General features: G+C 44.7%; 1 protein-coding gene across 1 annotated transcript; it reads right to left on the reverse strand.

Annotated features, from left to right (window-relative positions):
- Window positions 1-841: 841 nt before the first annotated feature.
- Window positions 842-11,499, reverse strand: LOC115651663 (prolactin-releasing peptide receptor-like). Its single transcript, XM_030562768.1, has 2 exons — window positions 11,438-11,499; window positions 842-1,977 (listed from the first exon to the last, which is right to left on the reverse strand). The coding sequence occupies exon 2, from the start codon at window positions 1,937-1,939 to the stop codon at window positions 842-844; it is 1,098 nt and encodes a 365-aa protein (XP_030418628.1). The 5' UTR covers window positions 1,940-1,977; window positions 11,438-11,499.
- Between the last annotated feature and the right edge of the window lie 4,474 nt (window positions 11,500-15,973).

The following is a 15,973-nucleotide window of genomic DNA, read 5'->3' on the forward strand; positions in this document are numbered from 1 at the left end:
TTCTGGTGCTCCCTGGCTTTCACTCTCCTGTTGGGTTTTCTCCATCTCAGGATCTGTTGGGCCTGGGGCTGGCTGTCACCATGTATATCAATACAATACCTATTTTGAGGGAAATCCTTGTTTTAGACTGGATCTAACCTCTATACATGGCATATAGATACTATGCCATAGAAATCTGGATAATAATCATAGCAATTTAGGCAATGCAGCATTTGACAGAAATACAGCTAGTAGACATCTAGTTCCCAGTTTTTGCATCCAAATACAATTTACTGATCCAAACTTGACTTTTTGTGCACCTTTAGGCACCAGAAAACAAGTGCAATATTAAGCATACATATATATATAGGCCATTTCTGAACATCATTATATTTATAATAAAATAGTTAAATATATGTTATTTAATCTTGAGGGCATGATTACTGGTCTGTTGCAACAAAGCAAATGGCTGTTGTTTAATATGTAAAGAATTAAGTCAAAGGAAATGCCTGCTATTCCCATAGCATCACCCTATACAAAATGAGGACAATATTAATGTGTAAAAACTAGACAGAATTAACTTAAACTTACAGGACTGCCATTGTTGTTGTTGAATTTGCTTGTTTTGACAAAGAGCAGAATACACTTCAGTTGCTCAGATGAGCTGTTTCTATCCCTTCAGACACAAACTGTTATCTGTTTGTTTCCCTTGCACTACTGCAAAGGTCTCAGATATCTACATTGTCTTGAAATAACCAATCACCAGTGTCACAAAACTTGCACCACTTGCTTCGGTGTCCAATATCACAAGCCCAGAACTAAGGTGCATGCCACCACTGCTGATTTGATCTCCTGCTGTGTTTTAGTTAAAAGAAAACCTGTCTTGCAGGGTTAACTTATCGGTGATGCCCATAGGAATGTCTGCCAGCGTGGAGCAGGTATTGAGTCGTGAGGCCTTGCGGGACATGATGCTGGACCTCTTCTTGTGATGGCAAAAATAGTTACTAACATGGAATCGGAATTTGTCGTGGAGTGAGGCGTAGATGAAAGGGTTATAACAGGCAGAGCTCATGGCGATCAAGTGACATGACACTTGAATGACATTCACGTACCTCTTGTCCAAGATGGTGAACTCCTCGTCTACATCTCTGATGAGGTTCACCACCTGCAGAGGTAGCCAGCAGACAGCAAAACACATAACTGAAATAATGAGAACTCGGAAGGTCTTTCGCTTTTTATTGGTCCATTTCTCTTGGTTGTGGTAGGCAGCCCCTGGGACATTCCTCTTCCTAAGGCGATAAGAAATGGCACAGTAGGAGATAGATACTGCAGAAAGTGGGAGCATGTAGGACAAAAGGAGCATTGAGCATGAGTACAGCAGCCTTTCTTTCTCTTGGTGCTTCCAGAATTCTTCACAGATGAACATGTCATGGCCAATCTTGTTGAGATCCAGATAATGGGTGTGCATGGATGTAGGCACAGAAACCAAAATGGAGAGTAACCAGATGAAGGCCACTATGTAGACACAGGACTTGCGACTTAGCCTTTTGCGAATGGGGTAAGCAACAACAATATATCTGTCCACTGCAATAGCTGTGAGGGACAGCACAGACACAAATACAGTGGCAGTCTGCATCAGGGTGACAAAGTAACACATGAACACCCCAAAGATCCAGCCCCGGATCTCAAAGGCATAGGATGCAGTCAGTGGGACGCAGAAAATGCACATGATCAGGTCAGCTGCAGCCAGGTTTCCAATAAGGAAGTTAGTGGTGCTGTGCAGTTTTTTGGTAACAACGATAAGGAGAATGAGGAGCAAGTTGCCGGTGCAAGCCACAGCCACCAGAGTGGCATAGAGGGGAATGAAGAGGGGTTTCAGGTCAAAGAGCAGGTCAAGGCCAGTGAACACAGGGATCGAACTGTTCTTCAAAGAGTTGTTTGGTAGCTGGCCCTGTGCCATGTTGAGTTTCACGTCTGATGACTGTTACTTATCCTTGCCTTAAACAAATTCAAACAGGGAAAGCTTGTTAGTACTAAAGAAAAGGGTGGTTTTGTTTGTTTATCAATTTCTGCCACAGAAGGTCACCTGACTTCAAGGCCCAGATGCTCAGCTGCAGCTCAGGAGCCTAGAGGCTGTGGTCGAAAGGAGGCTTATCTTTGTGTTTCCCTGATTCTGAGCTAGCTTCATACCTGGAAGGTCTCCTGGAATATGTTAGAATAGCCCAAAGGCTGCTGTGAACTACATTGGCTGCCAATGGCCCTAAGGGGCTATTATGGCATCAAGGATTCACCAAAGTGCAGGGAAGCCCCAGCCACGCACCTTTTCCTTTTCGGGGCCTGGGTGGCATGGGAGTCACCACAGCACAGGAGGATTCCCCCACACTGGGATGATCCTTCCAATGCTGGCTACACCATCTTTAGGACTCCTTTATGCTGGTGGTGCAGTGCCAAGCAGGTAGAACCTGGAGAAAGAGTCAGGTTCCAAATGTGTATATTGCCTGTTCCCTTCTACTCACTCCCAACTAGGGCATATGCCTGAGAGGCTCTTTCCACCTATGGAAGTGAGCCTGTCTGAGCTGCTGGTCGTAAGATTTTCTTTTCTCAATGTCCTCCATGTGCATTGCACTAGGCACTGTACAAACATGTAACAAACAGGATGGTCCCTGCCCCGAAGAGCTACAACCCAAGAACCTGACTCTCAGGGCCCTCATTCCAAATAGAAATAGCTCAATCCCTCACTAGCGCTAGCAGCAAAGAATCCTGTGGCACCTTATAGACTAACAGATGTTTTGGAGCATGAGCTTTCGTGGGTGAATACCCACTTCTTCAGATGCATGTGGTGGAAATTTCCAGGGGCAGGTATATATATGCTAGCAAGCAAGCTAGAGATAACGAGGTCAGTTCAGTCAGGGAGGATGAGGCCCTGTTCTAGCAGTTGAGGTGTGAAAACCAAGAGAGGTTTGCCACATGGGGCCACAACCGTGGTACCCCTAACCCACCCAGCAATATCGTCAATCTATCCAACTACACACTCAGCACAGAAGAAAAGTCTGTCCTATCTCGGGGACTCTCTTTCTGCCCTGCCACCCCCACCAACATGATACAGTTCTGTGGCGATCTGGAAGCCTACTTTCGCCGTCTTCGACTCAAAGAATACTTCCAGGACAACACTGAACAGTGCACTGATACACAGGTGCCCTCCCACCAACAGCACAAGAAGAAGAACTCCACATGGACTCCTCCTGAGGGTCGAAATGACAGTCTGGACCTATACATTGAATGCTTCCGCCGGCGTGCACAGGCAGAAATCGTGGAACAACAACATCGCTTGCCTCACAACCTAAGTCGTGCAGAACGCAATGCCATCCACAGCCTCGGAAACCACCCTGACATAATCATCAAAGAGGCTGATAAAGGAGGTGCCATTGTCATCATGAACAGGTCTGACTACCAAAAGGAGGCCGCCAGACAACTCTCCAATACCAAATTCTACAGGCCACTTCCCTCAGATCCCATTGAGGAATACACTAAGAAACTACAGCATCTACTCAGGACACTCCCTACACTAACACCAGAAGAAATCAACATACCCCTAGAGCCCCGACCAGGGTTATTCTATCTACTACCCAAGATCCACAAACCCGGAAATCCTGGACGCCCCATCATCTCGGGCATTGGCACTCTCACTGAAGGACTGTCTGGATATATGGACTCTCTACTCAGACCCTATGCCACCAGCACTCCCAGCTATCTCCGTGACACCACTGATTTCCTGAGGAAACTACAATGCATCGGTCACCTCCCAGAAAACACCATCCTAGCCACCATGGATGTAGATGCTCTCTACACAAACATCCCACACACAGACGGAATACAAGCTGTCAGGAACACTATCCCTGACGATGCCACAGCACAGCTGGCTGCTGAGTTCTGTGCCTTTATACTTACACACAACTATTTCAAATTTGATGACAATATATATCTCCAGATCAGTGGCACTGCTATGGGCACCCGCATGGCCCCACAATATGCCAATATCTTTATGGCTGACCTGGAACAACGCTTCCTCAGCTCTCGTCCACTCACGCCTCTTCTCTACCTACGCTACATTGATGACATCTTCATCATCTGGACCCATGGGAAGGAGACTCTGGAAAAATTCCATCACGATTTCAACAGCTTCCACCCCACCATCAACCTCAGCCTGGACCAATCTACACGGGAGGTCCACTTTCTTGACACCACGGTGCAAATAAGTGATGGTCACATTAACATCACCCTATATCGAAAACCTACCGACCGCTATGCCTACCTTCATGCCTCCAGCTTCCATCCCGGACACATCACACGATCCATTGTCTACAGCCAAGCACTGAGGTACAACCGCATCTGCTCTAACCCCTCAGACAGAGACCAACACCTACAAAATCTCCACCAAGCATTCTCAAAACTACAATACCCGCACGAGGAAATAAGGAAACAGATCAACAGAGCCAGACGTGTACCCAGAAGCCTCCTACTGCAAGACAAACCCAAGAAAGAAACCAACAGGACTCCACTGGCCATCACATACAGCCCCCAGCTAAAACCCCTCCAACGCATCATCAAGGATCTAAAACCCATCCTGGACAATGATCCCACACTTTCACAGGCCTTGGGTGGCAGGCCAGTCCTTGCCCACAGACCACCTGCCAACCTGAAACATATTCTCACCAGTAACTGCACACCGCACCATAATAACTCTAGCTCAAGAACCAATCCATGCAACAAACCTCGATGCCAACTCTGCCCACATATCTACACCAGCGACACCATCACAGGACCTAACCAGATCAGCCACACCATCACTGGTTCATTCACCTGCACATCCACCAATGTAATATACGCCATCATATGCCAGCAATGCCCCTCTGCTATGTACATCGGCCAAACTGGACAATCTCTACGGAAAAGGATAAATGGACACAAATCAGACATTAGGAATGGCAATATACAAAAACCTGTAGGAGAGCACTTCAACCTCCCTGGCCACACTATTGCAGACCTTAAGGTGGCCATCCTGCAGCAAAAAAACTTCAGGACCAGACTTCAAAGAGAAACTGCTGAGCTTCAGTTCATCTGCAAATTTGACACCATCAGCTCAGGATTGAACAAAGGCTGTGAATGGCTTGCCAACTACAGAACCAGTTTCTCCTCTCTTGGTTTTCACACCTCAACTGCTAGAACAGGGCCTCATCCTCCCTGATTGAACTGACCTCGTTATCTCTAGCTTGCTTGCTAGCATATATATACCTGCCCCTGGAAATTTCCACCACATGCATCTGAAGAAGTGGGTATTCACCCACGAAAGCTCATGCTCCAAAACGTCTGTTAGTCTATAAGGTGCCACAGGATTCTTTGCTGCTTTTACAGATCCAGACTAACACGGCTACCCCTCTGATACTTGTCACTAGCGCTAATGTATTTATCCTCACAACACCCTTGTGAGGTAGGGAGGTGCTATTATTATCTCCATTGTACAATTGGGGATTGAAGCACAAAGGGGCTAAGTGACTTGCCCAAGGTCATGCAAGAAGTTTAGCAAAGCAGAGAACTGAACCAGTTCTATCTACCATGTCCTTGGCTAGCATTCTAACCACGTGACCATCCTTCCTCATCCTTGGTGGTGCAAAGGACCTTATAGTAGGTGTTGCACTGCCACAGTGGTGTAAATGAAAATCAGGCTCTAAGTATTTCAAATGTTCAATGCACCTGATCTGCCAGGGAGTGGCACTTAGCAATGTGACTGAGACAATGAACATACCAACCTCAGAACCCACTAGAGGGTGAGAAAGAGCAGTCCAAAATATTACTCCTATCTCGCTTTTCTCTCAAGCCCACGTTTTCCATGTGGCAAGGCAATGTACTATAAACTATAACACTTGCTGGCTTTAAAGACAGAATCTGTCATTTTAAAAATTGTTCAAAGAGGAAAGACACAAAGATTAAATTTGGAAAGGACAAAGAACTTGAAACAATTGTCAAAACAGATAAATACGACCAGTCAGCTCATGCTAAATCTCTGAACATAATGCAGTTTGTCACTCCTGTTTCACTCAGAGCGGTTTGTTATACTTTTGTCACTCAGACAGTCTGTCAGTCATTCAGAGAATCAGATCTCTAGAGCAGTGGTTCTCAAGCAGTCATACATCAACTCATCTAGATATTTGTCTAGTTTTACAAAGGTGCGGTGGCATGGGCAACCCCGGTGTGCCGGGCGGCAGTGCTCCCGGTCCTGGTGCTCCAGGTGGCCAGGCAGGGTGGCCAGCCCCAGTGCTCCAGGTGGCGTGGCTGCAGCACCAGCCCATGGCTTCCTGTGGCAGGCAGGGCAGCCAGCCTTGGCCAGCCAAGGCAGAGTGCTGGGAACTGCAGGAGGGGGCCTGGCCTGGGGGTGGAGCGTGGGCGGGGCCACACAAGGCTGATGGGAAGGCACAACCTATGATACCCACCACCCATGGGTGAAAACTGGGGGTACTCAAGACATCCTAGCCTCCTGAAAGGGGTATAGTAGTCTGGAAAGGTTGAGAACCACTGCTCTGGAGTTGCATTTTGTTGTCTCCTCTCCCAGGTCTACTCCTCTATACCCAACCTTCCGCTCTAATCCAGCCTATCTCCCTCAGTCCTGTCTCTTCATTCCAGTTGCGCCTCTGACATCATTTAAATAACCTACCACCATTTCAGACTCAGAATGGTGGAAAACAGAACTTCTCATTCTTCCTCCCAATCCCTTTCCACTGTCCTCTTCATCTTGCAGTCATGTAAGCTTGTCATCAATTCCTCTCCATTCTTCTCAGTCCATAGCCAGATTCTCACTAAATTCTGCTGCTTCTTCCTTGACAATATCTCTAAAATGTATCCTTTCCTCTCCACCCCACCCACTAAACTCCTTGTCTAAACTTTTGGAATCTTACTATAACAGTGTTTAAAAGAGAACTGGATAAATTCATGGTGGTTAAGTCCATAAATGGCTATTAGCCAGGATGGGTAAGAAATGGTGTCCCTAGCGTCTGTTTGTCAGAGGATGGAGATGGATGACAGGAGAGAGACCACTTGATCATTGCCTGTTAGGTTCACTTCCTCTGGGGCACTTGGCATTGGCCACTGTCAATAGACAGTGTGATACAGCATGGCCAGAGGGCAGCAGGAGAGTGTTAGCAGGGAGCCTTATTCCCTGCAAGGGGAGGAAGGTTTGTTATAGAGCACCTGAAGCCAATTAGAGCACTTGAAGCCAATTAGAGCACCAGCAGTCAGTCATGTGATAAAAACCCCCTGCTTCAGTCAAACAGTGTGGGAATTGGAGCAGGAAGGTTTGGTTGGAGCAGAGAGCATGTTGAAGGAGTTGGAGAAGAGAACAGTTTTGAAGAGAGACAAAAGGAAAGTTTGGAGGAGTGCTGCGATGGGCTGAGAAATCCAAAAGAAACCCTAGGTAAGGGGCACCTGGCTTGTGTAAAAGGAGGGCAAGAAGTCCCTTCCCAAGCTGAAGGGCAGGAGAGGGAAGTAGCCCAGAGGAAGGAACTGCTAGTTCAAGTGGTTCACCACAAGCCTCAGGGCCCCTGGGTTGGGACCTGGAGAAGAGGGCGGGCCCAGGTCCCTCCCTCTCCACTCCCCTCCTCAAGGACACTAGTGGGGTAATTAAAATACCGGTTCAGAGACAAGCAATGGTGCCCTGAAACCTTCCCCAAAGAAGAGAAAGCATGAGACCCAGCATAACAGTACTGGCAATTTGCCACAACAGATACTGGGCTAGATGACTTTTGGTCTGACCCAGTACAGCCGTTCTTATGTTATGTTCTTATTTACCCTTTGACTACAGCAACTTCCTCCTTTCCAGCCTCTTTGCTTCTCATCTCTCCCCATTCCCAGTTCCCCCAAATTGCCTCTGTTAAGATCATCTTCCTCTCCCACTACTTAGACCATAGGGCCTGATTCTCCCTGGCCCTGAACCTTGTGCAGTAATCTACACCAGTGCCAAGTGCCCATGAAATGTTACCATTCTGCACTGGTGGCGATGTTTTGCACTCACTGTGCACTAACATGAACTCTTGTACAAGGTGAAGGGCCATGGAGAATCAGACTCCATCTCACTCCCCTCTAGGAATCTCTACATTGGCTTCGCCTTGTCTTCCTTGTGAAGTTCAAGTTTTTCATCCTCCCTTTCCAGGCTTTGAATAGCTCTGTCCCCTTCTCCCATGTACCAGTTATACCGATTAGTTCTGTACCCTTTTATTTTACAGTTTACATATACTTTTGGTTTTGATGATAAATACCTATTTTCTCTTTAGAGAAATCCTCTTAGGAGATGGGAATAATACTGGCCTTTTCGTAAAGCTTGAGGAGCTCATTCTGATCTCACACTGAAGTCAGTCGAATAATTCCACTGAAGCTAATGGAAGTACATCAGTGTTTAAACTGATGTGAAACCAGAATCAAATCCTGAGACTTTTAGAGTAGGAGAAAGAGAATTGCTACAGAACCGTGGGGGCATATTCTACACTGAGACTTATACACACAGTTTGCTGTGCATTGAGAGAAAAATATCCCTCATTCCTCCAATGAAAATACAGTAAATATTGCTCTGGAAGGATTGGGCTGTGTATAAGCTGGTATTAGAGACTTTCAGCACAGTTCTTCTAGTGTTCAAAAACACTTCCTCTAGAAATATACCTCAGTGCTAGTCCAGGAGCTGGAATGTGTGTGTGAATGTGTGTGTGTATAGGTATTAGGTATAATGTGTGTGTATAAGAATTAAGATATTAGTTATTAGTCAAATCAAATTGTTATCATAATAAATGTGGCATCTTTGTCTTGTCCCCTTTAATAAGATCCTGCGTGTTTTCACTGGTCTAATATAATTGGTATAACATTTTGGTGGAGAATGCAGGCACTGTTGTTACTGTTGCAATGGCATTTTGGCCCTGGGAGGAGGAATCTACCCAAATATTCCCCTTTCCACTCTCCAGAGGGGTCCCAAAAGTCTGCCCCTTCTGAGGTCTCAAATGTTCCTTTTTTTTTTTTTTTCTTTTTACAGGCTGTTAGGTGGAGGTAGCTGTCATTACAAGCCTCCCACAGCAGCCAGATCCCTGCAGCGTCTCTTTTTGTTGTATTTGGGGGTTTACATATGAGGATATATTGGCCAACCTATCCTCTAGGTCCGAAATGGTGCAGATACCTGCAAGGGCTTGTTCAGTCTAAGGACTGTGCCCATATCTCTGAAGGATTTGTTTAGAAGGCATTATCTCTTTAATAAAAGGTGAGGTAGAAGCTACTTTTGACTCCATTCCTCCCTCTGAGACTGTTTTCCCTTGCCTTTTTTAAAACATTTTTAATTTTGTTCAGCAAGCAGCACTGCTGGCCCCTGGGACCCTCTTACTGCCCCTGATTTTTCTTTCTTTTTCCTGCTACCTATCCGGAGGCCGGCAGGTCTTGTTAACAATTTTAAGAGCTCTTTATTTTCCTGCTACACACACAGGGGCCAGCAGGTTTTGGTTAACCAAGAATAGAACCATGCTCTGTAGAGCCGGTTGTGTGCACACAGATTGGTTTACAACAAGTGAGGCAAAAATACCAATAATCCCCCTTTCGCTATTCTCCACCAAAATGTTATACCAATTATATTAGACCAGTAAAAACCAGCAGGATCTTATTAAAGGGGACAAGACAAAGATGCCACATTTATTATGATAACAATTTGATTTGACTAATAACTAATATCTTAATTCTTATACACACACATTATACCTAATACCTATACACACACACACACACACATCCATCACATGTTCTGCAGCTGCTGCATAGTTACCAGTTCTGAAGATAGCTTAAGTTCATAGCTTGATTTTGTAGCTTGGGTTCGTAGCTTGTGGTGGCTAACTTGCCAGGAAAGCCGGGCACAAGGACAAGCTGGATCTCTGTTGGGCAGGCACTGATGTCCTTCCATGTTGGCAGCAGAATGTTACCCAAGGTCTCTCATCTCACCCTTCTTTTTTTATAGGCTTTTAGTTTGGATTCAAAGTCTATAGGTCTTGCTGTGTCACGCTGCCTCTGGGTTTAGATCACCCATCAATTGCAGGCGTGACTTTCAGCCTTGAACCTGGCTTTGATCTTCCTTCTGTTGTTCTGTTGTCCTTTTCTTTTTAGGGTGTATGCTTCTTACTTTGTTTAGGGCTGTTGTCTAGGTCTTCAGCCATTGGTATTTGAACTTTATCTCACCAGGACAGGCTGGGGCTGGAGGTTGATTCCATCATTCATACATACCTCATTCACACATCTAAACTAATAAGATTACAGCAGGGTTTGCAAAAATGAAGGTTGGAGGAAGCATTTACAGAATGGAGTGAGTGTTTTAAAATGGGGTTTGAATTACAATATGGAACAGAAGTTACAGTGTAGGCAAGTGTAGTGAATGGTGAACAGAAGTTACATTAATAAAGTGAACAATTAAAAACAATTTCATTTATCAGTTCTACACAATGTCACACTCAAGAGCTTTCTGTCATAGAGGAACACTGGCATCAACTCAGCACTGGCTCAGAAAATGATCTATGATCAGTTTATTACTTACATAAGGGAGGAAGGGGATTTTCTTTCACTTACATTTTGAACATATCACACTAAAACTGGAAATTCTATTGATCCTTTGTCATGGTCCATGTTGACTTGTGTAAACACAAATCAGAGTTTAAATATAGCTCAGGGTTACAAACCATATTGATTTGAATGTAACTAATATGATGTTTAATTCAGAGTTTTCTTCACCAAAAAAGATCCCTTTTGGTTACTGTTAGTAGTATGGTTATTTTAGTACCAATTTTGTACTGATGCTCTATAAAATAAAATCAGCAGAAGTGGAAGAATGGGTACATTCATATATGTGTCCATCCCACTTACATCTCAATCATTCATGTAGTTCTCATTTTATTATGTGTTGCCATGGATATCTCATTTAGTCATGTATATCTCACACAGTGAATAGGCTTGTGCTCCTGTATAGCTCATTCAATCATGTATACCCTCATGGAAAAGTCTCATACAATGTAATAGGGATAAAATCAATAAGGTTCTGTAGAAATGTGATAGGATTACACAAAAATTACTCCAAAAAGCTAATAGAAAATGTATCCTTTTAATAGATTTGCTTTTAATCATCCCATAGTATTCTATAGCAGGGATATTATTCTATATTCAAGTCCACAAATGTTCCCAAAAAAACCTATTATATTATTAATTCAAGCGGACTTTTCCATAAGAACATGTCTTCCCTTTACATGTCATTACATTACCACTGTATCATTACCCTTGGTAGATTATCTTCTCTACAGGTTCTCCTCTTGGACTGCTGGTTCTCCAGTGTTTTCATTCTTAAATGATTCAGACTGCAATCCAGCCTGTTAGCAAGTAGCAATAAATAGGATGCTCTCACCTTTGACAGTTATGGATGCCTTTCGTCCTCTCTATGTTATATGGATTTGGCACCTTAGGGGCATCAATTGTACAAAGCTTCAGGGACAAGAAATTGAAGAAATTGTGAAAGTGGAACCTATGAAGAAAAAGATGTGTAAGCAACTCTCTCTTCCTGGCACGTATCTCACTAAATAGAACAGGCACTCAGCTAGGGCAAGAAGGCAACCCATGCTTTAATTTCAGTAAGACCCCTCCAGTCCATAAATAAAACTAAGAGAGGAATGGTTTAGTAAATTTGTGGACTTAAACTACACCAATATAGGTATCTTTATACCTGGTGGTTGCAATGGCTTCACTAGATCTGTGTATACACTCGGAAATAGCCTTGATTTATCAATCAGTAGCCAGTGTAGCTGCACTGCTTCAGACCCCCTAATTGCTGATAAAGGCAAACTGAGGTTTGCACCAGCTGAGGTTTGCACTAGGGTTTATCCCTGCTTCAGGCATGTCCTTGCCTATGCTTAGGGGTCAGGATCGGTGCAACTACACTACAGTACAGACAAGGCGTAGGCTGGAGATTTTATATTTTGAATGTCTGTACTGTCATTCCAATTTTCATGCAATATGTTACTCAGTTATTTCTATTGTGTACTGAGTGACTCTTTTTGTACGATATTTAAGTGTTCGGGTTGGATGGCTTTAACTTTCTTTTTTTTTTTCCGACATAAAACCAATTATTCCGCCACTGAGGATTGTTTAACATTTCCCACAGGATTAATGTTGCTACATCTCACCTGATATTAGATTGCAAGAAAGGTTTTATTATCATCTCAATGAGATAGTTGAAGGCCCAGAGTTTTAAAGGTATTTAGGCATTGCTCCACTCAGCATTATGAGGTCTGACTGACTTAGGAGCCTAAGTCTCATTTTCAGAAGTAACATAGGCACTGTAGGCTAGATTTAGGTGTGTAAGTGCCACTTTAGGTGCCAAAGTCTATAATTTAGATTCTCAAAACCCCCACTCAGCTGCCACCTAGGCCTAAAGGGGACTAACGTCCCTAAGCACCCAAGTTTTTGCCACAGTGTGCACACAGCCAGTGCCACAACAGCCATATGCATGGTGCACACAGTGTGTATCATTCCTGGCTGCTGGTGGCTCCTTGAGGTTGCATTGATGAGATTCCTGGGCAGAAGGAGGCTGCCCTTAAACCCACCCAGGTTTGGCCCCTCCATCATGATGGAAGGGTGGCAGGGCCAAAACTAACAAGTGCCATTGTGACCTGGTGCACAAAGTGGGTGTAGGAAGTTTGCAGTTGCTGAGTTGGCACATGGGGGGTTGCAGTCACGTGTTACACATGGGAATCACAACACCTCTCAGGGTTGGCCCTGAAGCCTCTTCATCATGATGGCTGGGTGGTGGGCTCAAAATTGAAAGAGTGATGTAGCAATCTGGCACATGGGAAGAAGGGGAGAGGTCATAGCACTACTCAGTTTTGGTCCTGTGGCACTCCCCCATCATTTAGCAATGCAGCGGAGCCAAAACTGAGCAGTGCTACAACACACAAACCCTTGTGCACCAGATCGCAATGCCACTCATCCAACGTTGGCCTTGGCCCTACAGCCTCTTCATGATAGAGGGGCCGCAAACCTGAGCAGTGCTGCAACCCCCACCTGGTTCTCCTGCTCTTCTCTGCACTAGAAAGCAGGATGGACCCGAGGTTTGCAAGCTGGGAAGGGTAGGAGTAGGGATCAGGGTGGGGGAGGCAGAGGATGGCAGGGGGGCTCCCTGGGCTCAGGCTCCTGGAAAGGGATGGATATAGGGTCTCGGGTTGGAGGGGTCAGGCTGGTGAAGGGTGTGTGCACCTTTGCATGTAGCTGCCTACATTCTGATGCCCAGGTGCCTAGCTCATGCCTAAGCCCCAGTGGGATCCTCAAACGAGGACCTCCGCCTATCTCTCCTCAAGGGCCTGGGCTGGTAAACATGTTCACAGTACACCTACCAGATTGGGCCTCACACAAAACACAGATGGAGGAAAAGGTGGTGCTGCCCTCCAATGACCTTAATCCAGTGGTTAGAACACTCACAAAATCCCTATTGTCTAATTGCTCATTGTAAAGTCCCATGATCTGACGTATCATTTAGGAGGGTTGTTTGCAATGATGGGAGGATGGAGGGAAAATAATGAAGAAGACAAAATGTAAATGTCTACATCTAGGAACAAGGAATGTAGGCCATACTTGCCAGATAGGTGATTCAATCTGGGGAAGTAGTGACTCTGAAAAAGATTTGTGGGTCCTCAGGGGTAATCAACTGAATGTGAGCTCCCAATGTAACACTGTAGCCAAAAGAGCTAATTTATGCATAAACAAAGGAGGAATAGAGAGGTTATTTTACCTCTGTCATTGGCACTGACCACTGCTGGAATAGTGGGTCCAATTCCGGTGGCTGCAATTCAAGAAGAATGTTGATAAATTGGAGAGGGTTCAGAGAAGAGCCACAAACATGACGAAAGAACTAGAAAACATGCCTTATAGTGATAGACTCAAAGAACTCAATCTATTTAGCTTCACAAAAAGAAGGTTAAAGGGTGACTTGATTACAGTCTAGGGGATTTTTGTTTTTTATTTTAGAGAAAGTATTCAGCCTTTGAGCTTCCCAGCCATTCCTGCCTGAAGGGGTGTATCTTTGCTTGCATGTGTTTCCACCTTTTTGATCAGCCCTAGGAGCCCAGACAGTGGCTCATACATACCCTATATACTGGGAGAAAATATTTTGAAAATAGAGTCCCCAGTCTAGCAGAGAAAGTGATAATATGATCCAGTGGCTGGAAGCTGAAGCTAGACAAATTCTGACTGGAAATAAGGTGTACAAACCTTTGACAGTGAGAGTAATTAAGCATTGGAACACTTTGCCAAGGGTCATGGTGGATTCTCCACCACTGGTCATTTTTAAATCACATTGGGATGTTTTTATAAAAGATTTGCTCTGGGAATTTTGGGGGGCAGCGGAGTTCTCTGGCCTGTGCTTTACAGGAGGTTGGACTAGATTATCACAATGCTCCCTTCTGGCCTTGGAATCTATCAGTCTGTGAAATGAAGAATTTACATACTTGAATGTTTGGTAGGTCTGCTTCGGGGATGAGGGAGCAGTCTAATCTGGAAGAAACATTTGCATACAAAAGGGGGGGAAGCTGTAGGGCCTGATTCTTTGTAGTAATCTGCCTCGTGTGCACTGCAGGAGCAGAAAGTTAATGTAGATGGTCCCATGGGAATACCAGAAAGCAGAGGGTCTCCCTAGCCAGCATAAGGGATGTGGAAGAGAAGCGGGGGTGGGGAGAGGAGACACAGCTAGAGAACATTGTACGCCAGCTATTCTCTGCTCCCCACAGGCTATTAGAGGCCATGAAAAAAAGAGCAAGTCAGATCAGCCCTGAAGGAAATAAAGCTGACATCAAACCCTTTCTGAATCTAATCTCCTCCGATAACTGGGTTGTAATCGATCCCCTGACTTGGTAATGGCTGGTTGATAAAAGGGCCTTAGTGGTTTGCTTTCCTGTTTTGGTTACCTTAGGGGTCTGAATAAGGCCAAGGTGGAGCATGATGTTAAGGCCATTCTCTGAGCAGATAATGTCTATCTGTCCCTCCTATGGCACCAAGTCTCCATGCAGCCATCCTGGTCTGTTCCTTTTTCAGTCAAGTTTTCTCTCTCAGATGGAAAATGGGACTCCCAACCTCCCTGCTGTGGCTAAAGCTGGTGAGATAGTAAGTCAGGCAAGAGTTTTGCCCCAGAGTGTGGGAAAGGGGATGGCAATGTTGAGTATAGTTAGGGTATTTAATGCCTCTCTCTCATACAGCTGCAGCCTTATGAAGTCAAAGCGGGGTCTAGAGCTTTTGAACCTCAGTGGAGTAATTTGGTCTATAAATGTTTTTCTTGCCACCAGACCTTTCCGCCAAGCTGTCTGGCTTCACATGGGAGACGTCTAGAAGTGTTAATACCCTGGAGGGGAGGACAGAGGTTGTATGATAACTCCCTAACAAACTATCCTGGTCATAAAAATCCTCTTATCACCAAACATCGGAAGCGTAGCAAGTGCCACACAAACTTCAAGACAAGAATGAGGGGGCTGTCACTCTTACAGCTAAAGAGAGATTTTCTGAAGCATTATAAAAATAACTGGAAAATGCATTTACTCAACATTTGTTAAGCATACATTTTAACTGCCTAAACAACATGTAAATACTTGAGAGAAATGCTAAGGACAGTTTGCTTGAGAAATTTTAAACATTCAGTTTGATTTGTCAGAGTTATTGAATGAGTGCTCATTGCACTCTTTGGCTGTGTCTATACTAGTTTAAAAGGTGTTTGATCATGACCAGCTAACATGTCTATAAAGATGTTAGACCCTGCCTACAGTAGCTGCTAAGTAGTATCTAAAACATCTTATTTTTAAAAGTGTTACCTAATACTTAAAATTTTGTTGCTTTTTTTTTTTTAAGCCAAGTCTAGGTAGGACCTTTCTATGTTTGGTCCACAACTGACAGTAGACCTAGTATC

The sequence above is a fragment of the Gopherus evgoodei genome, chromosome 4, assembly GCF_007399415.2.
Source record: "Gopherus evgoodei ecotype Sinaloan lineage chromosome 4, rGopEvg1_v1.p, whole genome shotgun sequence".
Classification (NCBI taxonomy): Eukaryota; Metazoa; Chordata; order Testudines; family Testudinidae; genus Gopherus; species Gopherus evgoodei.